Source organism: Parasteatoda tepidariorum, chromosome 11 (assembly GCF_982258835.1).
Source record: "Parasteatoda tepidariorum strain Cologne lab strain chromosome 11, Ptep-v5.0, whole genome shotgun sequence".
NCBI classification, from domain to species: Eukaryota; Metazoa; Arthropoda; class Arachnida; order Araneae; family Theridiidae; genus Parasteatoda; species Parasteatoda tepidariorum.
Window position 1 is genome coordinate 40,458,224 of NC_141765.1, and position 20,499 is coordinate 40,478,722.

Here is a 20,499-nt window from a genome sequence, read left to right on the forward strand (position 1 = left end):
TAACCGATGGATCTCCTATTGCTCAAAAATTGGCGCTATAGGGCAGCCCATGATAGAAATTCTGGACTTTTGCAACGAAAGGTAACAGACTTTTTTAAAAGAATGTGAATTTAACAAATTAATGTATATTAAATTTTAAAAATACAATATTTTTTTGAGATTTGTGCTATTTTTGAGAATGCGTCTTTCGATATTTAACTACGTATAGTTAAAAAAAATTCCATTTTACTTTTTAAAATTTACAACAAGAGTTGATTTCCTTTTTAAATCTTTTTAGCTGTGAAACATAAGTCATATATGTTTAACTTATCATTTAAAAAACGTTTCATTGTTTTTTACTTTAACAGTAGTTAAATTCGCAAGCACGTACGGTTTTTATACATGGTTTCTATTAACCGAGATTTCCGATATCCGAGGTACTAGCGGTCCCAATTATCTCAGATAATCGAGGTCTAACTGTAATTAAAATATTTGCTTTTACACATTGTTTATATTTCCATTAATTACGATTATCAATAATTTTAACATACATCATATCAAACATGACTTCGTAATTTTACAGAGAGTAATCAATATTTTACAATTGGTACCATTTAATTACCCTCGACAAGAATGCATGTTTTTGTTAAAATTTGAGGGGTGCAAAATCTATATTTTAAAGGAATTGTTCTTCACCAAAATGCAGCATTACCCAAAAAGCACATTTAGAGTGGAATCACCAAACTGAGTAGTAACATGCACTTGGTCCCAATACATAAAACAGAAAAAAAATTCTGTACTTCCTTCAGTGTAATACGACAGGAAAATGTTAGTTTTATGATAAAATACAAACTCTTCAGCAATGAAATATACAGTTAAGTAATTAGAAACGTTTATACATAATTTAAAATATGAGAGTATATTTAAATTAACTGTAAAAAAATGGACATATTCCCTTCTAATTCATCTAATGTTTCATCTAATTAAAACAAGGTAGTGAGCCTCAATATAATATATTTTTAAGACAAAGAAAATTTTAAGCATATATAACAGTTAAAAAAATGAAAAATATTTAAAAATGTTGTTTTAACTACACAGTAAAAAGTCAACAAATTAAATTCTTTATTCAGAATACATAAATAAGTGAATTGGTTAATAACAAAAAATTTTTCACTCACAATGTTAACAATTCAAGAGATAGAATTTTTCCAAATAAGTAGCAAAGCATTTCAAAAAGAAATACGCAATTAAAATAAATAAAAAAACTTGGTAGACACAGATATTTTAACAAATAACAATTATTTTAGATATTATAAACATGAATACACATAGAATTACTCCAAAGTTTGGCAACTGTTGGTCTGAGCATGGACCAAGGTACGTCAAAAACTTAACTACCGAAAAAATTTTGAAAGAATAAAGCAGATAAGAGATAACAATGAGAGAAAAATAAAATAAATTGATAAAGGAATACAAGTCACTATTCAGGACCTTGATAAAAATTTTAAAAAGTATATGAACCTCACATAAAGTTACTTGCTGCACCTGATTTACTCTAATGGCTGTTTTGTTCTATATACAAATTAGACATTTCTCTTCTTAAGGAGTTGTTCAAATATTACAAAAGCATAGTCAGATTTTGAAACTCTTCTTCTCCTGGTCAACAAAAATAAGCAAATCACCCACTCTTTGTTTATATAAGGTTTTAAAAAAATCTGATCAAAGCATTTTATAGTCAAACATAAATCAAAACAATTCTTAATTTGCTTGCAATAAACTTGAAAATCAGCTGAAGTAAAAATTAGCATACACTTTATTGTTACCAGACTTAATTTAAGATTATTTGAATGTTATTAAAGAAATCGAATAATATCTCTAGTAAATTCTGACATGCAGAAGCTCATGCAGAACTCTAATGTGATTCAAGCACTAATTAGACCAGATGATTCATAGGAATGCTGGAGAATTATTAAGTTATCTGCTATCTAAGTACAAAAAGAATCAATTATTTAATACAAAACGATTGATTACAAATTGATATTACCTTCATAAATTTGAGTAATATTTTATTTAAGCAAAAGTCAAAAGCGTCTCACCATTTGTCAGCAAAAATTAGCAAATTCAATATCCTTAGGAGTGTATGTAATATTTGAATAGCCCTTAACCATCAAAATTAAGCATAATACTTATTGTTACTTATATGAACGAATAAAATAAATTATTAGTAGGAAATATGCTATTAGAGTTCAGAAAACCTATTCAGCAAAGTAAAATGACTAGCTTTTGGGAACAAACACCTAGATAGAGAAAAAAAGAACATTAGTATAAAATATATATATATATATATATATATATATATATATATATATATATATATATATATATATATATATATATATATATATATATATATATATATATATATTTAATCACAAAATTATCAACATAAAATTATGAAAACAAAATACTTTTATTATTTTAAAATTCTTTTATAAATCATTGAATCAACCACATAAAATGATATTGAATAAACGAAACTTTAAAGGAAGGCGATAATTGTAGGTACTACTTTTACTATATATATGTCCACACATATAACCATAAACCTTTAAGACACAAATTCCTAGAGAAAAATATATAGTAGTAACAAATACATTACCTCAATAAAACAGAAACTTATTTTTATCTCATGATGAGATAAAAATAAGCTTAATTTATTTTAAACGAAATGTGTAAGTACATGTGTATTGTATTAACAGTGAATAAATAAAATATACTGGGATTTTAAGAACTTGATGAAAATCTTAGCAATACCTGACAAGAGTTATCCATAAAAACAATGTGAATTTACAATAAAACTGTAGTGCATCAAGACTATCAAAAAATAATTACTCAATTATAATAACATTGTAATATTGGGATTATAAAAAAATATGCAGCAATTATTGCAAAAAATGATTGATAAGACCATGTATATTTATAATGAAATCAAGCTCATCAAAAAATTATTGCTCAAGTGGGAGATTGGAAATTTGTCGGTTGTAATAGTACCCTATAAAATATTGAATGCATGTGGAAAATTTTTGAAATAACTGTCATAAAAGCTACTAAAATAACTAAGTGAATTAATGAATAAATTGTGGCAAATAGAACACTTCAAAAAGAGATTACTTAATCGTGTTATTTGCATTTCGTAATACTAAATTGAAATTTAGAGATTTTAAAAAATATATGGAAATCGATTGAACAGAACTATCAAAAAATAACTGAAAATCTATAAAAACTTTGAAAGAATCAAATATATTTTTTTAATTTTGGTCCCACAACTTTGATATCTCTTTTTTTTAAAAGTAAGATGTCTGTAAATTTCTGAAATCCAAACCTTCCGAACCCTAGAGTAGTCCTAATTTTCAAAGTGGCAAAATATGGCAGCACAAAATATCTTTATTTTATGGAATTCATATTCACTGAGTAGAAAGTAAAAAATTGTAATGGTTCTCGATCATTGTATTGTAAAATAGTAGCCAAGTCATTATTTTCTGGGAAGGAAAAGACTGGAATTAAAAACTATTCAGAAAGAAATGTTACCATATATTTCCGAATATAAGCCCAGCTATATATAAGTCAAAAAGTGTTTTTCAATTGGAAATTCCCCCAAAATTTAAAATTTGCATATAACCAGACAAAAAAAAATAAGGCATACTATGCTTGGAAATAAAAATGTACTTTTTCTTTTCTAAACAAACATTGCAGCTGAGCGGCATGAATTAAGGTCAGATCATCAGCCCCAATCTGTTTTTGTTTCCCTTTCTCTCTGCCTCCAGGCTTTTCACTAACCAGTAAGGATTAACATCAGCCATAGTTCTACTTGGCATAAAGCCAAATTAAAGAATTACCAAGGACTAAAGAAACAGCATTGTGTTTAAAAAGCGTGCTGTGGTGCTTAGGAACTCATTCTTAGCTCATAAAACTGATAAAGTCAAGGATGGATGGTAGTTTTTCTCAATTTGAGCTCATAAAAGTAATAATGTCAAGGATAAATGTAGTCTTTCTCAATCTTTATATTTAGTCATTTCGTTTTCAACTATTATTTTATGCAATTTTATGTCTTGCATGTACATTTCATGATATTTACTGATTATTACTAAAGCTGGATAAAAAAGAAACATTCCTGCTGGCAATGTTCACCTGGTTTTTTCAAAGTTAGTGAATCCGATTATAAGCTGACCTCTCCCTCTACTTTAGCTTTCAAAAATTTTCTAAAAATTCTTAACTTACATTTGGAATTGAAGAAATTTTATTTTGCAAAAACCTTTTTTTTTTTTTGTGATTGCATTTCATATGGGGCCATCCAATTATTACATAAGCATCCTTTTCTTATTTTTAACCCCTGCTCTCTTGTAAGCAAAATTAACTAACTGCAAGCCCACCTGTGCTAAAGCAAGATTTTCAGATTTAGCAATAATAATCTAATATTAAGCATTTTTATGATAGTTATAAAAATTTCACATTTCAAATATTTTCCTTAAAAATCTGTATAATCAAATTTCTGGATCCTAATTTTATGAAACACAGCTTTTCACAATGTTTTAACTTCAATTTTAAGCATTTACATCTACTGAATAGAGCTGTGATGGCTCAGAGGTTAAGGCACAGAACTGCCATAGTGAAGAACTGGGATTCAGTCCCTAGTGGCGGTTTGAAGCCCACTCAGTTTCAGATTGATGGGTACCAGCTTGTCTGGGAAGTAAAAGCAATTTGTGCACAAAGCAGATAAATTGCCACAATCATTCAATTGATCTCAAAATTGTGAAGCCTTAACCTCAATGATCTCCCTAACCTACAAGGGTCTGTTGTGAGAATGCTTCTTTTTTTAAAAAAAAATCTATTCTATAGATAACAAATAGCAGGTAAGAAGAATATTACCAATTGTGTTCTAGGAATATCATTAATTATTCCTTATCTTGTGAAATCATTTGTATTTGAAAGAGATTAAAAAATTGATTTTGGACTGAAGAAAATAAATATTAAAATAGATTTTTTTCATTGATTTTTTTTTCTTTAAATGTAATATTTTTTCAAATTTTATTATTTGTTTTTTTAAATAATTATTTATCAAATTTATAAGCAATTTTTGACGATAATGGGACTTTATTGTCTTATGTAAGCATTGCTCAAACCTCCACCCTCCTTGTCAGCAAAAATAATCATATTGAGATTCCCCTTCCCCCTTAGGTGCTTATATAATAGCAGAATGGCCCTTGTGAAAAATTTTGTAATTAAATTTTTATAATGTTTATGCAGGTGAAAGGAAAGTAAAAAAAAAAGTTTTATTTTTAAACAGACTTGTAAACCTGAGCCATCCAAGTTTTCATTTCAAATAAATACTAAGCTGGATCTTCGATATAAACATAAAACATTTTGCAGAAGTTCTTTTTCAAAAAAATTTTTTTATTTTTTCTAAGCATTTGTATTCTTGTTCATTTCAAAATAACATATGCCATATAGTGTAGCCATCTGTCAGTAATACAATTTTTTTATTTTATGTATTTGTGGATAATACGAACTAATACAAAGCCAAATGTATTTAATACCAACTCAAGATATTTTAAACTTAAAATTTTGCTTATCTGCTTCACAAAGAGAAAAAAAAGTGATAAGGTTAGTCATACATAGAACAAAATCATATGTTGTATGTACCTTACTTCTTTTTTTAAATGCAGAATATTTTTGGGATTCGTTTGAAAAATAAATTAATACTACTGGGCTTCCACTCAACTCTAGAAATAAAATTCTCTAACCCTTCCAGGTTTTCCAGGAAAATTTTAATTTATATTTTTGTAATACATGGAAATATTTCGTCAGAAATATAATTTTTTTTAATTTAACACTAAATCGAAATTAATTTTTGATAGAAAATATATCAAATATTACATTTTGTAAAAACAAAATTTCAGTAGGCGAAGAATTAACAAAAAGATTTTAAAATAAACAAGTATACCTACTCACTATCAAATAATTGTACAAATTTTTGTATCAGGAAAAGCAGTTTTTATCAGTTTGTATTAGAAAAATCTATGTTTTGTATCAATTTGTATCAGGTAAAGAGCAAGTTTTGCATCTAAAAAGACACAAATAGCAGGAAGCAGTAAATAGCAGATAAACACAACTATCAAGATAAATAAAAAGATTTCTTTTTAGATCGATTAAATGCAGAAAATAAAACAAAAAGAGCACTATAATAATTTTTCAAAACAAAAGTTAAATGTTTGGAATTACTTTTTGCATCATGAATTTTACACTTAGTTTTATCCATGACAAATGATTATTCTCACAGAACACAGCCATTACTTAATTTATCTTTGACTTCTAGGTTTCCAAAGTTAATTTGAAGTTACATTTCGCTCTTATAAGTTCACACAAAAAAAAAATTTTTAAAAAAAAAAACAGTTTGTAAATGAGAACGTGGGGAGGATGTTAATAGTAAGGTAGAAATAAATGTTTTGCTGATGAAATTTTACAAGTCATACAATTAAAATTTTAGATTAGCAGCTTTGTAGAGAATTGTAACTTCTGCAAATTAGCATAAAAATAACACTACCCAATAACGTAAAAGGAAGTAGATTTTGGGCATGGCGAACTAAGCCTAGTACCATCATGTGTATCAGAAAGTAAAATGAAACTATGCTATAAAAAGAAAAATAGCACTTATTTTTCTTAAGTATGTGCAAAAAGTCAAATTTCAGTTTTGGTGCAAAAAAGGCCAAAACAATACATTTATATAAGCTTCTTTGATTTGGCACAGATCTGCAAAATTGGCACAGGCGTGGAAGCCCTTTGCTTGCCTAAATACAGAGTTTTTAAAGCACAGTGTTGAAAGAAGCAGCAAAACGACCTGGTATCAAGTAAACGTATTTTATTTGAACAAGGTTAATAAGATTACTATTTACATTATGATCCTCAGGAAAACAAATATGTACCATAGCACAGAATTTCTCAGGAAATTACATCATGATAGAAATAAATAAGCAAGCAAACAGCAAGTTTGACTTTGAAAAACAATAATGTGAGCAAACAATGATATAAAAACATCTGACTACTATTATGTTTGAGAAGATTTATAATTTTTAAACCAATTCTTTTAGTTCTCGGTGAAGCATAAATAAAAGGATCTAAACGATTTTTCAAAGGTATGAACACATTCCTATGGCCAGAAAATTGATACACAAATATTTAAATCACAAATACTGAAAATAATTTATTTTTTCACATATATTTATATATATTAATTAATATATATTTAATAGTAATATTTCTTTATCATCTTCCATCATTCTTAATATTATTCACTATTATTATTATGATTTGATATTTTATTTTCATTGCAAATTAACAGTTTAAAAATGAAAGTGGTATTCTTTTATTATAAAATAATCCTGTAATATCCCCTTATCAGATACTTTTTGCAAAAAAAATATTGAATAATTTTATGGAAAACATTTTGAAAATGGTATATACAGGGTATTAGCTACATTATAGATTTTCAAATCTATGACTTTCCATGAATAATTCCAAGAATTTTTCATGACTTACCAAAGTTACTATTTTCTCAAACGAAAAGTCAACAATAAATTTAAAAAAGCATTATAATAATATTAATTGAAATGATAGGAATAACCAAAACTGTAATACTCTGCATCTTCATAGTTATTGATTTTAAACTTAAAAAAAAGAGTAAAGAAAAAGTTGAAGCAATAAAATAGTTAAAAAAATACAAAAGCAAATAACTAAATAGTCAGATATATGTATTTATTTAAACCTGTTTTATTTCTTCTTAAAAGTAAGTGTAATATAAAAAGCCTAAACTGGAATTTTAAATTGATAAAATGAAAAATAACAAATAGATAATAAAATTCTGCAATCACGGAAGTTTAAAAGATAATTCGCTCAAGATATGACGTTCTTTCTTTCATTTTTTTTTTTAAATGAAGAACACCATAATTTTTAAAGAACAAAATGAAACAATTTTACATTTCATAAAATGTGACTATGAGTGGAGATTTTGTTACAAATTCAGATATTCAAAACACTGTGAAATTGGGAGGGTATACCATTTTAAAAATTATATTTTTCAGCAACTTAAATTTATGACTTTCCATGATTTTTTTTTCAAAAAATAGTTAAAATCATGACATGTCATGACAAATTTTGTTCAATACTGAGCTCCATGGTTTTCCATGATTTTTCATGACTTTCTAGGTGCACAGATACCCTGTATATAACTTAACAAAATTTTGAAATTATTTTTAAACAGAAAATGTGTTATATTTACTTTTATGATGAATTTTACACTAAATTATTTCCAGCAAAACCTGTTATTAGGATAACTTTACATAATGTTACAAAACAATATGGCAAAAACATGAACTAACTTTAAAGCAACCAAAAGTTGAATAAAAATTAAAAACAGTATATTAAGTTGCAATGTTAACTGAATAAAACGATTTTTAAAAACTAAGGATTATTTAATTGAGAAGATTTAAATTCTTACATAATCTGACTATCCTTAAGAAGTAAAAATAATAGCGTAACAATTTAAAACATAAAAAAAAAAATTACATTGCAACAAAACAAATTATAAATAGTTACCAAATATTAAACTTTCTTGTTAGAATGTTAGAAGCAAATCATACTTTCTTATTTAGTACTCAGGAAAAAATTTTTGAAGTATTTTGAAAAAACTTGAGGTTTTCATCAAAAAACCAATGAATCCCAGGTTTTTGATGGCCCGCGAGCCAAAGGTTGTGCACTCCTAATATACATAGTATTATTGAACTACAAATGTGGTTATATTTAGAAAGAAATTTAAAGCAAACTTCTAAACAGGGAAGTTTTCACAAATTAATATTCTAATTTTAGTTAATAACAAAAATATTGCAGCAGATTTTTTACAAGATATAATAAAAATAGATAATTTACTTTAAGCCTCAATGGCTATTTATTGTTACCATAAATTTTAAAATTAATTATTTTCCAGGTTCTTTTAAAAATATGTTCCAGGCTTTGGCCAAAAATTACATTTCAAGACATTTTTCCTCAAAATCAAATTCCCTGAACCAAGGAGATCTTCACTTCATCTTCTCGTAACAATTTCTAACCCAAATACAGATGTGGAGTCCAACATTATCATTATTTAAAATGTTCAATCAGCAGTGGGGAAGTATTTCCCTGATAACTCTCTTAAAATGGAAGGGTTACTTGAGAGTCAGATTTAATTGTGAAATCTGTGGGTTTCACCAAATTGTAGCAGGTGAATAATGTTTCTTGTTTAAACCCTGGAGTAACATATGCTAGTGAATATGGGGAAAGTGAACTTGAGAATTAATTAGAAATTATTGTTATGTATTAATTTTTCCTGAACTTAATTTAAAAATTGTTTTTCTTCATTACGTTTAACACATGGCAATGTTTTTTCTTGGCGCATTATAGCAGCTTGCAGCACTAATGTTATAAAAAATAAAAATTATAGTATGGCTGTTATGCATGACATAATGTAACACTGATCAATACTAATAATCAATACTAATAATGATCAAATATATCACTGATCTCAATACTAACTGCAAACTGTTTCTCTCTCTCTTTAATTTAACTGTAGTCCACACAAAAGTAGTTCATACAAAAGTAGTTCATACTAGTTAAGAATTTCCAAATAATAGTATTTTGAAATGATGAAGTGTAAATTAGTAACACAACTCTAATCAGTTGATATATTTGATTACGTACTTTGATTTAAGAAAGTTTTGTTGATAAATGAATTTACAATTAATTATTTTAAAAATATTTTGAAAATATTGAACAGTTTGTTTTATGTAACATCTGTTTCTGATGAATATTTGCTTTATTTAATGTACAACACGATCAAACTGAATTTTATTTGGTCAATATTATTCAAAAATGAACTCAATTAGTTTTTGATACACATTGTAACAGAAGTAACTAATATTAGCATAACATATTTTAAAGATTACATACCTCTACAAGTAGAAAAAACTCAACACAGTTAAACTACTTCCCTTCAACTGGAGATCAGAAAGTAAGAACACAATTCAGGTTGGCACCATTTATGTCATAACTACATTCACTTACAGGAATGATATATTCAGAATAAAAGTGTTTTACTCCGCCCATGGAAAATATTACATTCAGAAAGACAATTTACGGTGATTATACTCTTCAGAAGAAAGCTTTGTGAATGCAGTATATTGTTTAACAGCCTCATCATATGGCGGAGGAGGCTCCTGTAAATGAGACAATGTATAGAAACTTGTGTACATGTAATTACTTAGTAATAGAATAAAAGTTTTTTTTTTCAATTAATGTGAATATATATGTAGAATATTAATACAAAATATTTTATACAAGATACAATTTTTTACACAGTTGTTGCAAAATAATTTTCCAACTATGTAATATTTAATTCCTTAAGCATCATTTATTTTTAAAAACAATATCCTTGATGTCAAAATAAGTTTTTTTACTCTACAAAAGCTAATTTTTACAGCATGGGCTACTTAATACAATAACTAATCACATTAACCACACAAAAAATACGTGCATATGTAATAAAGCATATTATGTTCATTATTGGGAGTTAATTATTTTTTCAGTATCATTTTTGTGTCTATTTAGTGCATTCTGTATGACAAGTAAGTATTTTACATATTTTCTATAAATTAACTTTTCATAGCCTTTTCAATGTTTTATTTTCTCTTTCCTTTGACAACAATATAATATTCAATTCTGTAGGCATTATTAAAAATAGGCATAATTAAAAACAACATCCATGATATGTTAAAACAAACAACTTTTTAACCTACAAAAGCTAATTTTTATACCGCTGTACTACTTTATTTCATACTATAATTAAATATCTAATAATTAAATATTGCATACTATAATTGAATATCTTATAGCATATAAAAAAGGTATGCAAATATTACACAGCATATCAGTATGTTTATTACTAGGAGTTAATAACTTTAATATGATATTAAGTATCATTTATGTTTATTCAGTGTAATTCTGTACACACACGCCGAGTAAGTATTTTGCATATTTTCTATAAATTACTAACTTTTCACTGATATGCGATTTGTCTTATAAACTGAGTACATTATGCTTTATAATAAAGACTACATGAGTATTTCATTTAATTAGGTAAATTTGGCTAATATGCAATGCATATAATATATGTAATACAACCAGTTTATTTGTAATACATCCAGTTTTTAGCAGTACACCCAATTTTCTCTTCTTTTTTTTCCTTACATCTAGAATTATGTAACAAATGTTTTAAAAAATGTTCAGTTCATTAATTGCACTGCAGTGTATCGTCCCATATGCGAACGTCCTCTTTCCGGAAGTGTCGATTTCCCGGACACTTTTTAACGATCAAAATAAACAAATATCTTTTCATCTTCCCTTCGCTTAAAAAAAAAAACGGTCTTTTGATACGTTTTTTTCCTTTTCTAGCTCCTAGTGATTTATGCATTGAACCCATAAATCACCAGAAAGAGGAAGAGAAGGCCGTTAGTGACGCTTCTCCTCTGGAATGCAGGAAAGGAGGGAGATTTGTTTTAAAAAGAGCACAACTGAGTCCCCTTCCTCTTCTTTCCTATGCACCTGGCTAGAAAAAGAGGCATTTCCTGGAACCTTTTTATTAGAGTGTTAGGGAAAGAAACACTGTGAAAAAGAGTAAACGCAGCATACGTTAACATGGAGGGAGAGTCACTTTCAGTCTCACAAGAAAAAATAAAGAAAACCCAATCAGCATGCCGTGCCTTTATGCTTGATTGATAGCCAATGATTGGAGAGAAAATAAGAATTTGTCACTTCCCGCCCTCAACTTGAAAAACAGATATGGAGGAAATGAGTTTTTCTCCTCCACCTACCCACTTTAATGAATGACGAGAATTTCCCCTTAAAGCTTGCATCGTTCTAGTTCAAAAGTAAAGAAGACCTTAAGTGAATTAGAGTTACTTAGGCATACTGCAAAAGAACATTTTTGTAAACTTAGTTTCTAGTTACATTTATTCTATATAAAATTATCAATTTAGATACGTTTGTTGATGACATCACTAAAAAATACTGAAAAAAAAATGGAACATGATATTTTTAAAGAGGAGAAAAACTTATCAGTACAAATACAAAATATAAATTGTGTGTGACTTATTATATCATAATTTCCAACAGGGTAAAGTAACAAAACACATTAAGCAACGCACATTACATTAAATGAAATTAACAACGAAAATAATTAAAAGTAATAGTTAAAATTTCAAAATTATTCACTGTTAGCAACATGTTCAGAACAAGTTAACCAATCAACACGAAACCAATATTAGAAATTTTCAGGTCATTTTCTATTTAGATTCCATCCTCAGGAAAAATATTCCAATAAAGGAAGAAAAAGATTTGCAAAAAAGAAATTCCGTGTTTTTTGTTTTACAAATTTTCTCAAAAACAGATTAAACAAAACAATATGTTATTGGGTAGTCAATTTATTTAACAAACACATATTTTTGAGGTTTAGAACTAGTCTGCCTGTTAAAGAAATTATCTGCATAATACATTAATTTTTTCTCCAACTGAAAAATAAAAATCCTATCTTAAAACCAGGTTACTTTACTTACTTCTCTCTGTGAAACAAGACTTGTATCAACAATAACAGTCTGACTATAAGGTGGCGGAGAAGCCAAATGAGTGCCTGGAATCAGAAAAATTATTATTTGTCTTTTTATCATATCCAATACCTTAATGCAAACAATTTTAAAGAAATCCTGAAAAATTTACAATAGAATAAAGTTAATAAAAAAAATAAGTAGATTAAAAACATTGCACATTAGCTCGAATTTCTTAGGGTAGTTGAGGGCAAAAAATAAAAAATTACAAATATCAGAACTTAATTCTACCTACAGTTCCTGATTGATTTTTGCTGGTAAAAATTCTACCCTAAATGTTGTTAACTCGTAATACAATTACACTGACCATAATAATATTTGCTCAAAATAAATTTGGTTTTAGAAATACAGCTGCATACATTTTTTTATGAATTTATTTAGGACTGTAATTACAATGTACAAGAGTTAGTAGAACTAATATATAAAAGCAATAGCAAAAAAAAATTTTCTATCATTTAAGCAAAAGTTTTTCTATAAATTAAAGCCTCCTGAGAAAATAATTTATAAGTTCAATTTTTCTTGAGAAGTTAATGATATTTTGCACTCAAATGTAGTAGAAAGTTTCACAGCAAAATAATACATATAATTTTTATTAATTGGCTATTTATATAAAGTCATATTTATTTCAACTACTTTTCATGACCCTTAAGTTTTTTATTTGTCTTTTCAAAATTACTAAGATTTTCAAATTTGCACTATTTAGATAAAAAAATTTATTAACTTAAACTTATTACAAAAAATCTAACATAATTTTTAAAAAATACTTCACATTACACTAACAAACACACACACACACTAAAATTCGATGTTTTTATTTTGCTTATACTCACTAGAAATTACAGAGTCCATAGCAGGAGCAATTGCAAATGAAACAATAGGGTCACTTCGACTATGAGAAAATCTAGAAAATTCAGAGAGTGTGACTGTTTGTAAGTGCAAAGCTCCATGTCTTGTTACACTAGTACGCCTATAAAAAAAACATAAATTTAACAATTAAAAATATTAGGAAAAACTAAAGTTTTAAAAATAAACATCAATATTTTTAATTTAATTTTTTAAAATACTACACTTCCATGGACACAACAAATGCCATTTTCCATAATTATTTATTAAATATCACTTTTCCACATAAAGTAATTAAATAATTAGTAAAAATTACAATATTTTTATGTTTAATTAAGTCAGCTTTGAAAAGTAACTTTAACAAATATTTTATTAGGTTGAAAGAATGAAAAATAAAGAAAACTATGATGTTAAATTAAAAAGCTTTAATTTTTTATACACCAGCTTTTTACCTCTGATCACAAGCAACATTTATTAAATATACTAAACAAAGAATTTAAAACAAAATCATACAAACTATAGCCAATAGTTAACGTTTTATTATTAAGCTTTAAAGAAAAAGGGGAACAAAACTCACCAAATATCTGTAGAATAAATTATTGGGAAATACAGAACGTTTTATTTGATATATAAGCTCTAGAGAGGAAAAGCAGGTTTAAGAAATAGCCTTTTCCCATTTAGTTTGGCTTTTGATAATCTTTTTTTAAATTTAAAAATAGTTGAAGGAAATTATTTGGAACTATTTGATTAAAAGATATACTTAATGTCACTAATTTCTTCTCTTTCAGTAACTAATTTTACAAAGTTTTAAATGATAACCTACAATAGCATAACCTTAATAATAACCTATTTTACCTTAATAATAACAACAAAAAAAATTTCTTTTTTTTAAGTTTTAAAAGCTCTTTTAATTAATCAAAAAAGATTTCTAGTATTTTCTACTCAACTTTTTCATCTCTTAAATATTTCTGTCTTGCATCTTGATCCAAATTTCTTAGTTATTATAAAAAACTAATGATTTTGAATACTTCTTAAAATTATTTACTTAACTTTGAGACTTTCTTATATTCTTTTCAACTTCAAATAATTTACTGCACGAGAAAACTTGCTCTATTTCAGTTTATCAACATATTTTGAATGACATCCCACAATTAACTCCATCCATTAACTTATCTATAATTAGGTCAATTTGAGTGAAATATGAACATATATATTTATCTTGAAGTAGCAGTAAGAGTTGTTTAAATTTAGTTGTTTTGGTAACACATATTTCTAACAAATTAAGAGCTTTTAGGTAATTTCTATGTATCATTCTTAAATTAAAAGCTACGCATAAGGCTTTCCAGCTTAAAACTTTTTTTCGGTTATTTTAATTGAACATAGTTAGTATATTACTTCTTCATCTTTTAAGACACCAAGACTAAATTTTGAAATGCTGCCTTGAAATAATTTGTAAAGTGAGTCAATTAAATTTAGACAAGTGACTTCCACTGTTAATGGAGCAATGACAAAATATGACACTTGAAAGAAAAAAAAGGTGAGAATGTTTAGTATCTATTGCTTTGACTATTTAGCAAGGGACAGCAGTAGATTTCTTTAAAAGGATAGCATAAAAAAAATTTAAAATTTTTGTTATGCACAAAGATATATTTTAAACAATTTCTAAATTATATCTGGGTTATAATTCTACATGACTTGCTAGGGAATTTTTTTTTTTTCTTTTTTCCAATAGACTGCACCTAACTGGTTGCTTTTTCCCAGATTTCCAAAGATCATCTTGACATTGGCAAGCAGAAGTTCATAGATGGTGTTTGATAAAATTTAAGGAAGTCTTTTTCACATGCTGTTAAATCTTTAAGTGGCAATTAAAAATATATGAATATGATATGATTATATATTTGTCAAACATATGCATTTATATATACTAATACAAATTTATAGGTTCCACTCTGCAGCTCAACTCTCATATATAAAAATATTGTATGCAAGCCACAACAACCAACATTTAGCAATTTAGAGTTTCTGTTCTTTTAAATATGTTCTTAGATCTAATTATAAAACTCTCAATTTACTGTAGATGTCACTGTACTCCAATTTACTTTATTCAAAGATATATCAAGCATTTTCTTAACTCATTACTTTTTACAAGATCTAACCTTTAAAGAACAGAATCGTCCATAATAAATACTTTGTGAAAATTGAGTTCAAATGTGTAATTTGATTTTCTAAGCAATGGTATTTTCTTAGTTAGTATCTTAAAATCTAACGTAGTTTAAATGTTTGCTTTGAAATTATCATTTTAATATATATATATATATATATACAACCAAACATAAATTCAAATCTTAATTGAAATAAATAAAACAGGAGGTAACCAAAAAAAACATAACTACATTAATTCAAATTCAAATTGGAACAGCGCACAAGGCAGCTAAAACCAAATTCAAATCTTATAAACAAGTAATAATATAAATTTACTCAAAAAAATATAAATATAATTAAAAGAAAATTAAATAAAATTGTGTGTTTACAGAGCAGCACTTCATCAGGGGACACACTGTCTGTAAACACACAGGAGCCTTTCTGTTGTTAGTGGCAAAGCCAAAACTAACAGTGCCCCGAGGCCCCTAATGAAAATTCAAGCATAAAGAATAATAATAATAATAATTACCACATTATATAAATATCTACCATAATAACATTCATGAAAAACTTTGTAATAAAATCACCTTTACTGAAACAAATATACAAAACATTTAAAAGACATCAAAAAAACTGCCCCCAAAGCACAAAAAAACAGTTACAGTTAGTAAAAGTGAAGAAGAATTTCCTTATAAATTCCAAATCAGCTCAAAATTTATATTGTGCTGACACCTAGATAAAAAAAAAAAACAAATTAAAGAGCAATATAATCCAAGTGCCGCCATCTATCTAAAAAATCCCAACAATTTTGAAAAAGAAAACATATTCCCAATAAATTTTGTAAATGAAAACAAATTCCAAAAATTTCAAGTTTACAGACAGTGTGTCCCCTGATGAAGTGCTGCTCTGTAAACACACAATTTTATTTAATTTTCTTTTAATTATATTTATATTTTTTTGAGTAAATTTATATTATTACTTGTATATATATATATATTCTTCAACACTGCATAGGACATAAATACATTTTTATCATTGATAGCAATTTGAATTACAGAAACCTGTCAACAGAACTAACCTTCGTTTTTTCCAGTAACGGAATGCCAACAGGCAAAAAGCTTCAACTAAAACACATACTAAAAAGCATAAAATTATGGGAGCAGCAGTCAATCCTTCACGTTCATCTTCAGTATAACTACCTGGCAAATAAAATAAAATAAGCATTAAACATAAACAATGGTAAAATATTAAGTTTAACATAAAGATAGTTGGATATAAAAAAAAGGGGAGAGAGAAACATTAAGGCAGGTTCACATTGTGTATCAACCAACAAAGAAAGTGTCATCTTAATAGTGGTTTTCCATGAATTAGAAGATCAGAAGTGTCTTTAAGCAAAATATTTTTAGCACTGTTTCAAAGGTAATAAATTAATAGAAAAAGTAAATTAAACTAAAACTTTCTCAAATACTTGCGTTATTATATATTATTACTTAATAATTGATCTCTAATAAGTGTTCTTTGAAAAAACTGGATCAATAATGTTTTTTGATTAAACTTACCAGGAAATTAATTTTTAAATACAAGTATATGGGAGCTGATTTGCTATGCGTCTGCACTTTTACCAGTACTGACACAACTTTTGTAACATAACAAAAGCAGAATAAAATATTACTACCTTATTAAATTTGAAGTTTACTTATATTATGGTTATAATTAATGCAAATAAAATAAAACCAGATCTATACAAATATTATCTACAAAATAAGATAAGGAACTAATTGCACTGAAATTGAAAAAAAAAAAAAAACTATACATTCAAGTAGTTAAAAGTTTGAAAGTAAAAAAACAAAAACTTACTATAAATACATCTTTCAGTATTATTTACAAGACTAACTCTGTAATTATTTTTACAGACACATAAGAAGCGTAGACTGTATGAAGAACAATAGCTGTTAGGGTCACTTTTAAGACACTGCATATCATATTGGCATTCTTCTCCAAGATGCAGAGCTAGAAATAAATATAGTATTATATAATCCAATATAAATTAAAACATACAGCAAAATTTTATTTTTAGACTCAAAAAATTCTGCTCAATAAAATTAACAAACAAATAAAGAAAGACCAAAAGAAAACAAAAGATTCCACTTTATAAAGATTTAGTAAAAAATTGAAGTTTCTATATTTTAATAAACAATATCGAATACATTTTGAAACTTTATTTCTATTAAATAATTTTTTAAACTACTTTGGGCATTTAAAACCAGTTTGGAGAGAGGCATTTGGCTAAAATTGTAACTTAGTATCTGAGACACAATTCAGTTAGATAAATTCATAAATAGGGATAAAAATACATTATGAATTACTTACAAATCTGCACCTTACAGATACAAAATATGAAATTTATTTTAGTTTTTTAAATAAGTTTCAAATAAACAAAGCTGCTTGCTAATTTTTAGGACAGATCTAATAACTCCTGAAAATATCATTGGAATTATTTACCCATTTAATATATATCTAATTACCTCCACCTGAAAAGTGTATTTCTCTACTTAGTTATAAAGGTTTCTGAAACAACTTTTAACGTTACCTTTCGGATAGCTCTAAAAGTTCTGATGGAATTATTTTAAGTTCTTCAACATCTTTAAACCATATTCTTTAAGTGAAATTTCTCATGCTTCATTTAATCTCACAAGTGTATGGAGAATAACTTATAAAGCTGAAAAATTTGATAAAAGAACAAATTTTAAGTAAGTTAAAGATAATAAGAAAATATTTCCAATAAGTTTATCCAAATAAAAAAAAACATTTAATTGAAAACTTAGATAGTTGCTACCGAAAATTATTTATTCAAGAAGAGAAATACATTATCACAGGTGGAAATTACTTTAAAACTAATTAAATAGGCATCTAATTCACACAAGGTTGGCAAATTTAAATCCCAGTTTAAATATAAAAAGTTTTAATTTCTTCCTTTTTTTTACAATATGTTTGAAGAAAATTTAAAACAAAAGCAGATAATTATATATAATCAAAATACATGAAAGTAAAACAAAGAAAAAAATGATTAATTAATAAAATTATGCAAAATGAAGGAAAGCATAATTAAACATTTCTAAACCAAATATTCAGAAAAAATTATTCAATTATTTATTATAACAATTTCCCCCAAGTAATAGCTCAACATCACTATTAGAATTTCTTTCAGGTAATATAAAATATTTTGAATTCTAAGTAAGAAATATGCATTTTATATATTTAATTTGAGCTTCTTTTTTCTCCAGTGTCCACATGGGGAATGACATTTCGTCAATACAGGCAGCTGAAGGGTATATTTGTTGGCCACTCTTTTAGGGGCAGCATATTAGGTGGGCCAACCTTGCTCCCACAGTAAGGACAGATAGTACAGAGAATGAAAGAACATCCATGCCTTGTCCAGGTTGGGATTCGAACCCAGAACCTTTCTGATGCAAGGTCAGTTCCCTGACCCCTAAACAGATCGGTTGACATAAAATTTGAACTAAGAATATTAAAATGAAAACGAACCATATGTCTGAAATAAAAACAATTGATTTTAAAGAACTCTGAAAAAATGATTTCTAGCTGTAGATCACAAATTGAAATTTGGCTGACTTTATTCTGATTGAAAGAATATTACTCTTTATTTCTAAAGATTATTGTACAACATGCATACCAATGGAACATGCTTCATTTAATTTAACATTCAATCAAGAGAACTTTTTACTGAATACTTATTATTACAATTTGCACAATAAAAATTATGATGCTTTCAGCAATAAAATATTTCGGAAATTTATTCATTGATTCGATTAAAAAATACTTGTATGGAAATGTATAACAATAACAAAACACAAACGTGTATTTTTACATGTTGAGCTTCACTAGAGTAAAATAAATTGCTAAAAATTTTACAATGAAATTTATTAAGGTTTTTCTTACCTACATATCCATTGCTCTCGTTCGCAAACAAAAGTAATTTCACAGCTGTACAGTATAAAGTGAATTTATTTATCATTAGTAAGATGAAATGTAAACAAAATATATAGTCAGAAAAAATTAACCATTGGGAAGGGAACTACAATATTTTTAAGCAAACTTAAACTGTTTGAAATAGATTAAAATAATATTTTGTCACTCTCGAATAAAAATCCTAGGAACTAATAAACCATCTAGCGAAGAAAATATGCAATGTAGCTAATAAATTTGTCTTAATAAGAACTTTTCATTAAAAATAAACAAATCTTGAGATGTCAATTTTTGATATTATCATATACTTTCTACATATTTTACTGATATAACCCAGTCTCTTGCGATTAAGGCGAATTTATATCAATTAGTTGTATAGGAAATTAACATTTATCTACTTAAACACTAACTACATTATTCACAAGTTTGCCTCTCTGCAAATTTTTAGTATTTGACAGACACAACAGTGATTTCATCTGAAGGTACGCTTTAACCTTACCCAACAGCAATTTCAAATTTAAGTTCGGTCGGATTGGTTGTTGTTGTAGTTCATTTACGTTGCACTAGAGCTGCTGTTGTTGTTGCTGTTGTTGTTGATTTACGTCGCACTAGAGCTGCACAATGGGCTATTGGCGACGGTCTGGGTAACATCCCTGAGGATGATCCGAAGACATGCCATCACAATTTTGATCCTCTGCAGAGGGGATGCCACTAGAGCTGCACAATGAGCTATTGGCGACGGTCTGGGAAACATCCCTGAGGATGATCTGAAGACGTGCCATCACAATTTCGATACTCTGCAGAG

The 20,499-nt window shown here is 26.9% G+C and overlaps 1 protein-coding gene across 2 annotated transcripts; it reads right to left on the minus strand.

The window, feature by feature from the left end:
* Positions 1-1,081: 1,081 nt before the first annotated feature.
* LOC107439413 (uncharacterized) lies at positions 1,082-20,202 on the minus strand. Of its 2 annotated transcripts, none has more exons than XM_043045273.3 (7): positions 19,668-20,202; positions 17,565-17,717; positions 16,786-16,906; positions 13,553-13,689; positions 12,675-12,748; positions 10,015-10,280; positions 1,082-2,276 (listed from the first exon to the last, which is right to left on the minus strand). In XM_043045273.3, the coding sequence occupies exons 1-6, from the start codon at positions 19,741-19,743 to the stop codon at positions 10,185-10,187; spliced, it is 657 nt and encodes a 218-aa protein (XP_042901207.1). In that variant the 5' UTR covers positions 19,744-20,202; the 3' UTR covers positions 1,082-2,276; positions 10,015-10,184. The 2 variants fall into 2 exon arrangements, with proteins under 2 accessions (XP_042901207.1, XP_042901208.1); XM_043045274.3 differs by lacking the exon at positions 1,082-2,276 and adding an exon at positions 3,706-6,100 and having other exon boundaries at positions 19,668-20,183.
* Positions 20,203-20,499: the final 297 nt, after the last annotated feature.

Bases quoted from the DNA above. Each gene is read 5' to 3' on its own strand.
- LOC107439413 (XM_043045273.3), bottom strand. From the start codon at position 19,743: ATGATAAATAAATTCACTTTATACTGTACAGCTGTGAAATTACTTTTG. The intron at 17,718-19,667 runs GTAAGAAAAACC...ATTTATTTCTAG, and splicing joins CGAGAGCAATGGATATGTAG to CTCTGCATCTTGGAGAAGAA. The intron at 16,907-17,564 runs GTAAGTTTTTGT...TTTATTTGCCAG, and splicing joins TACTGAAAGATGTATTTATA to GTAGTTATACTGAAGATGAA.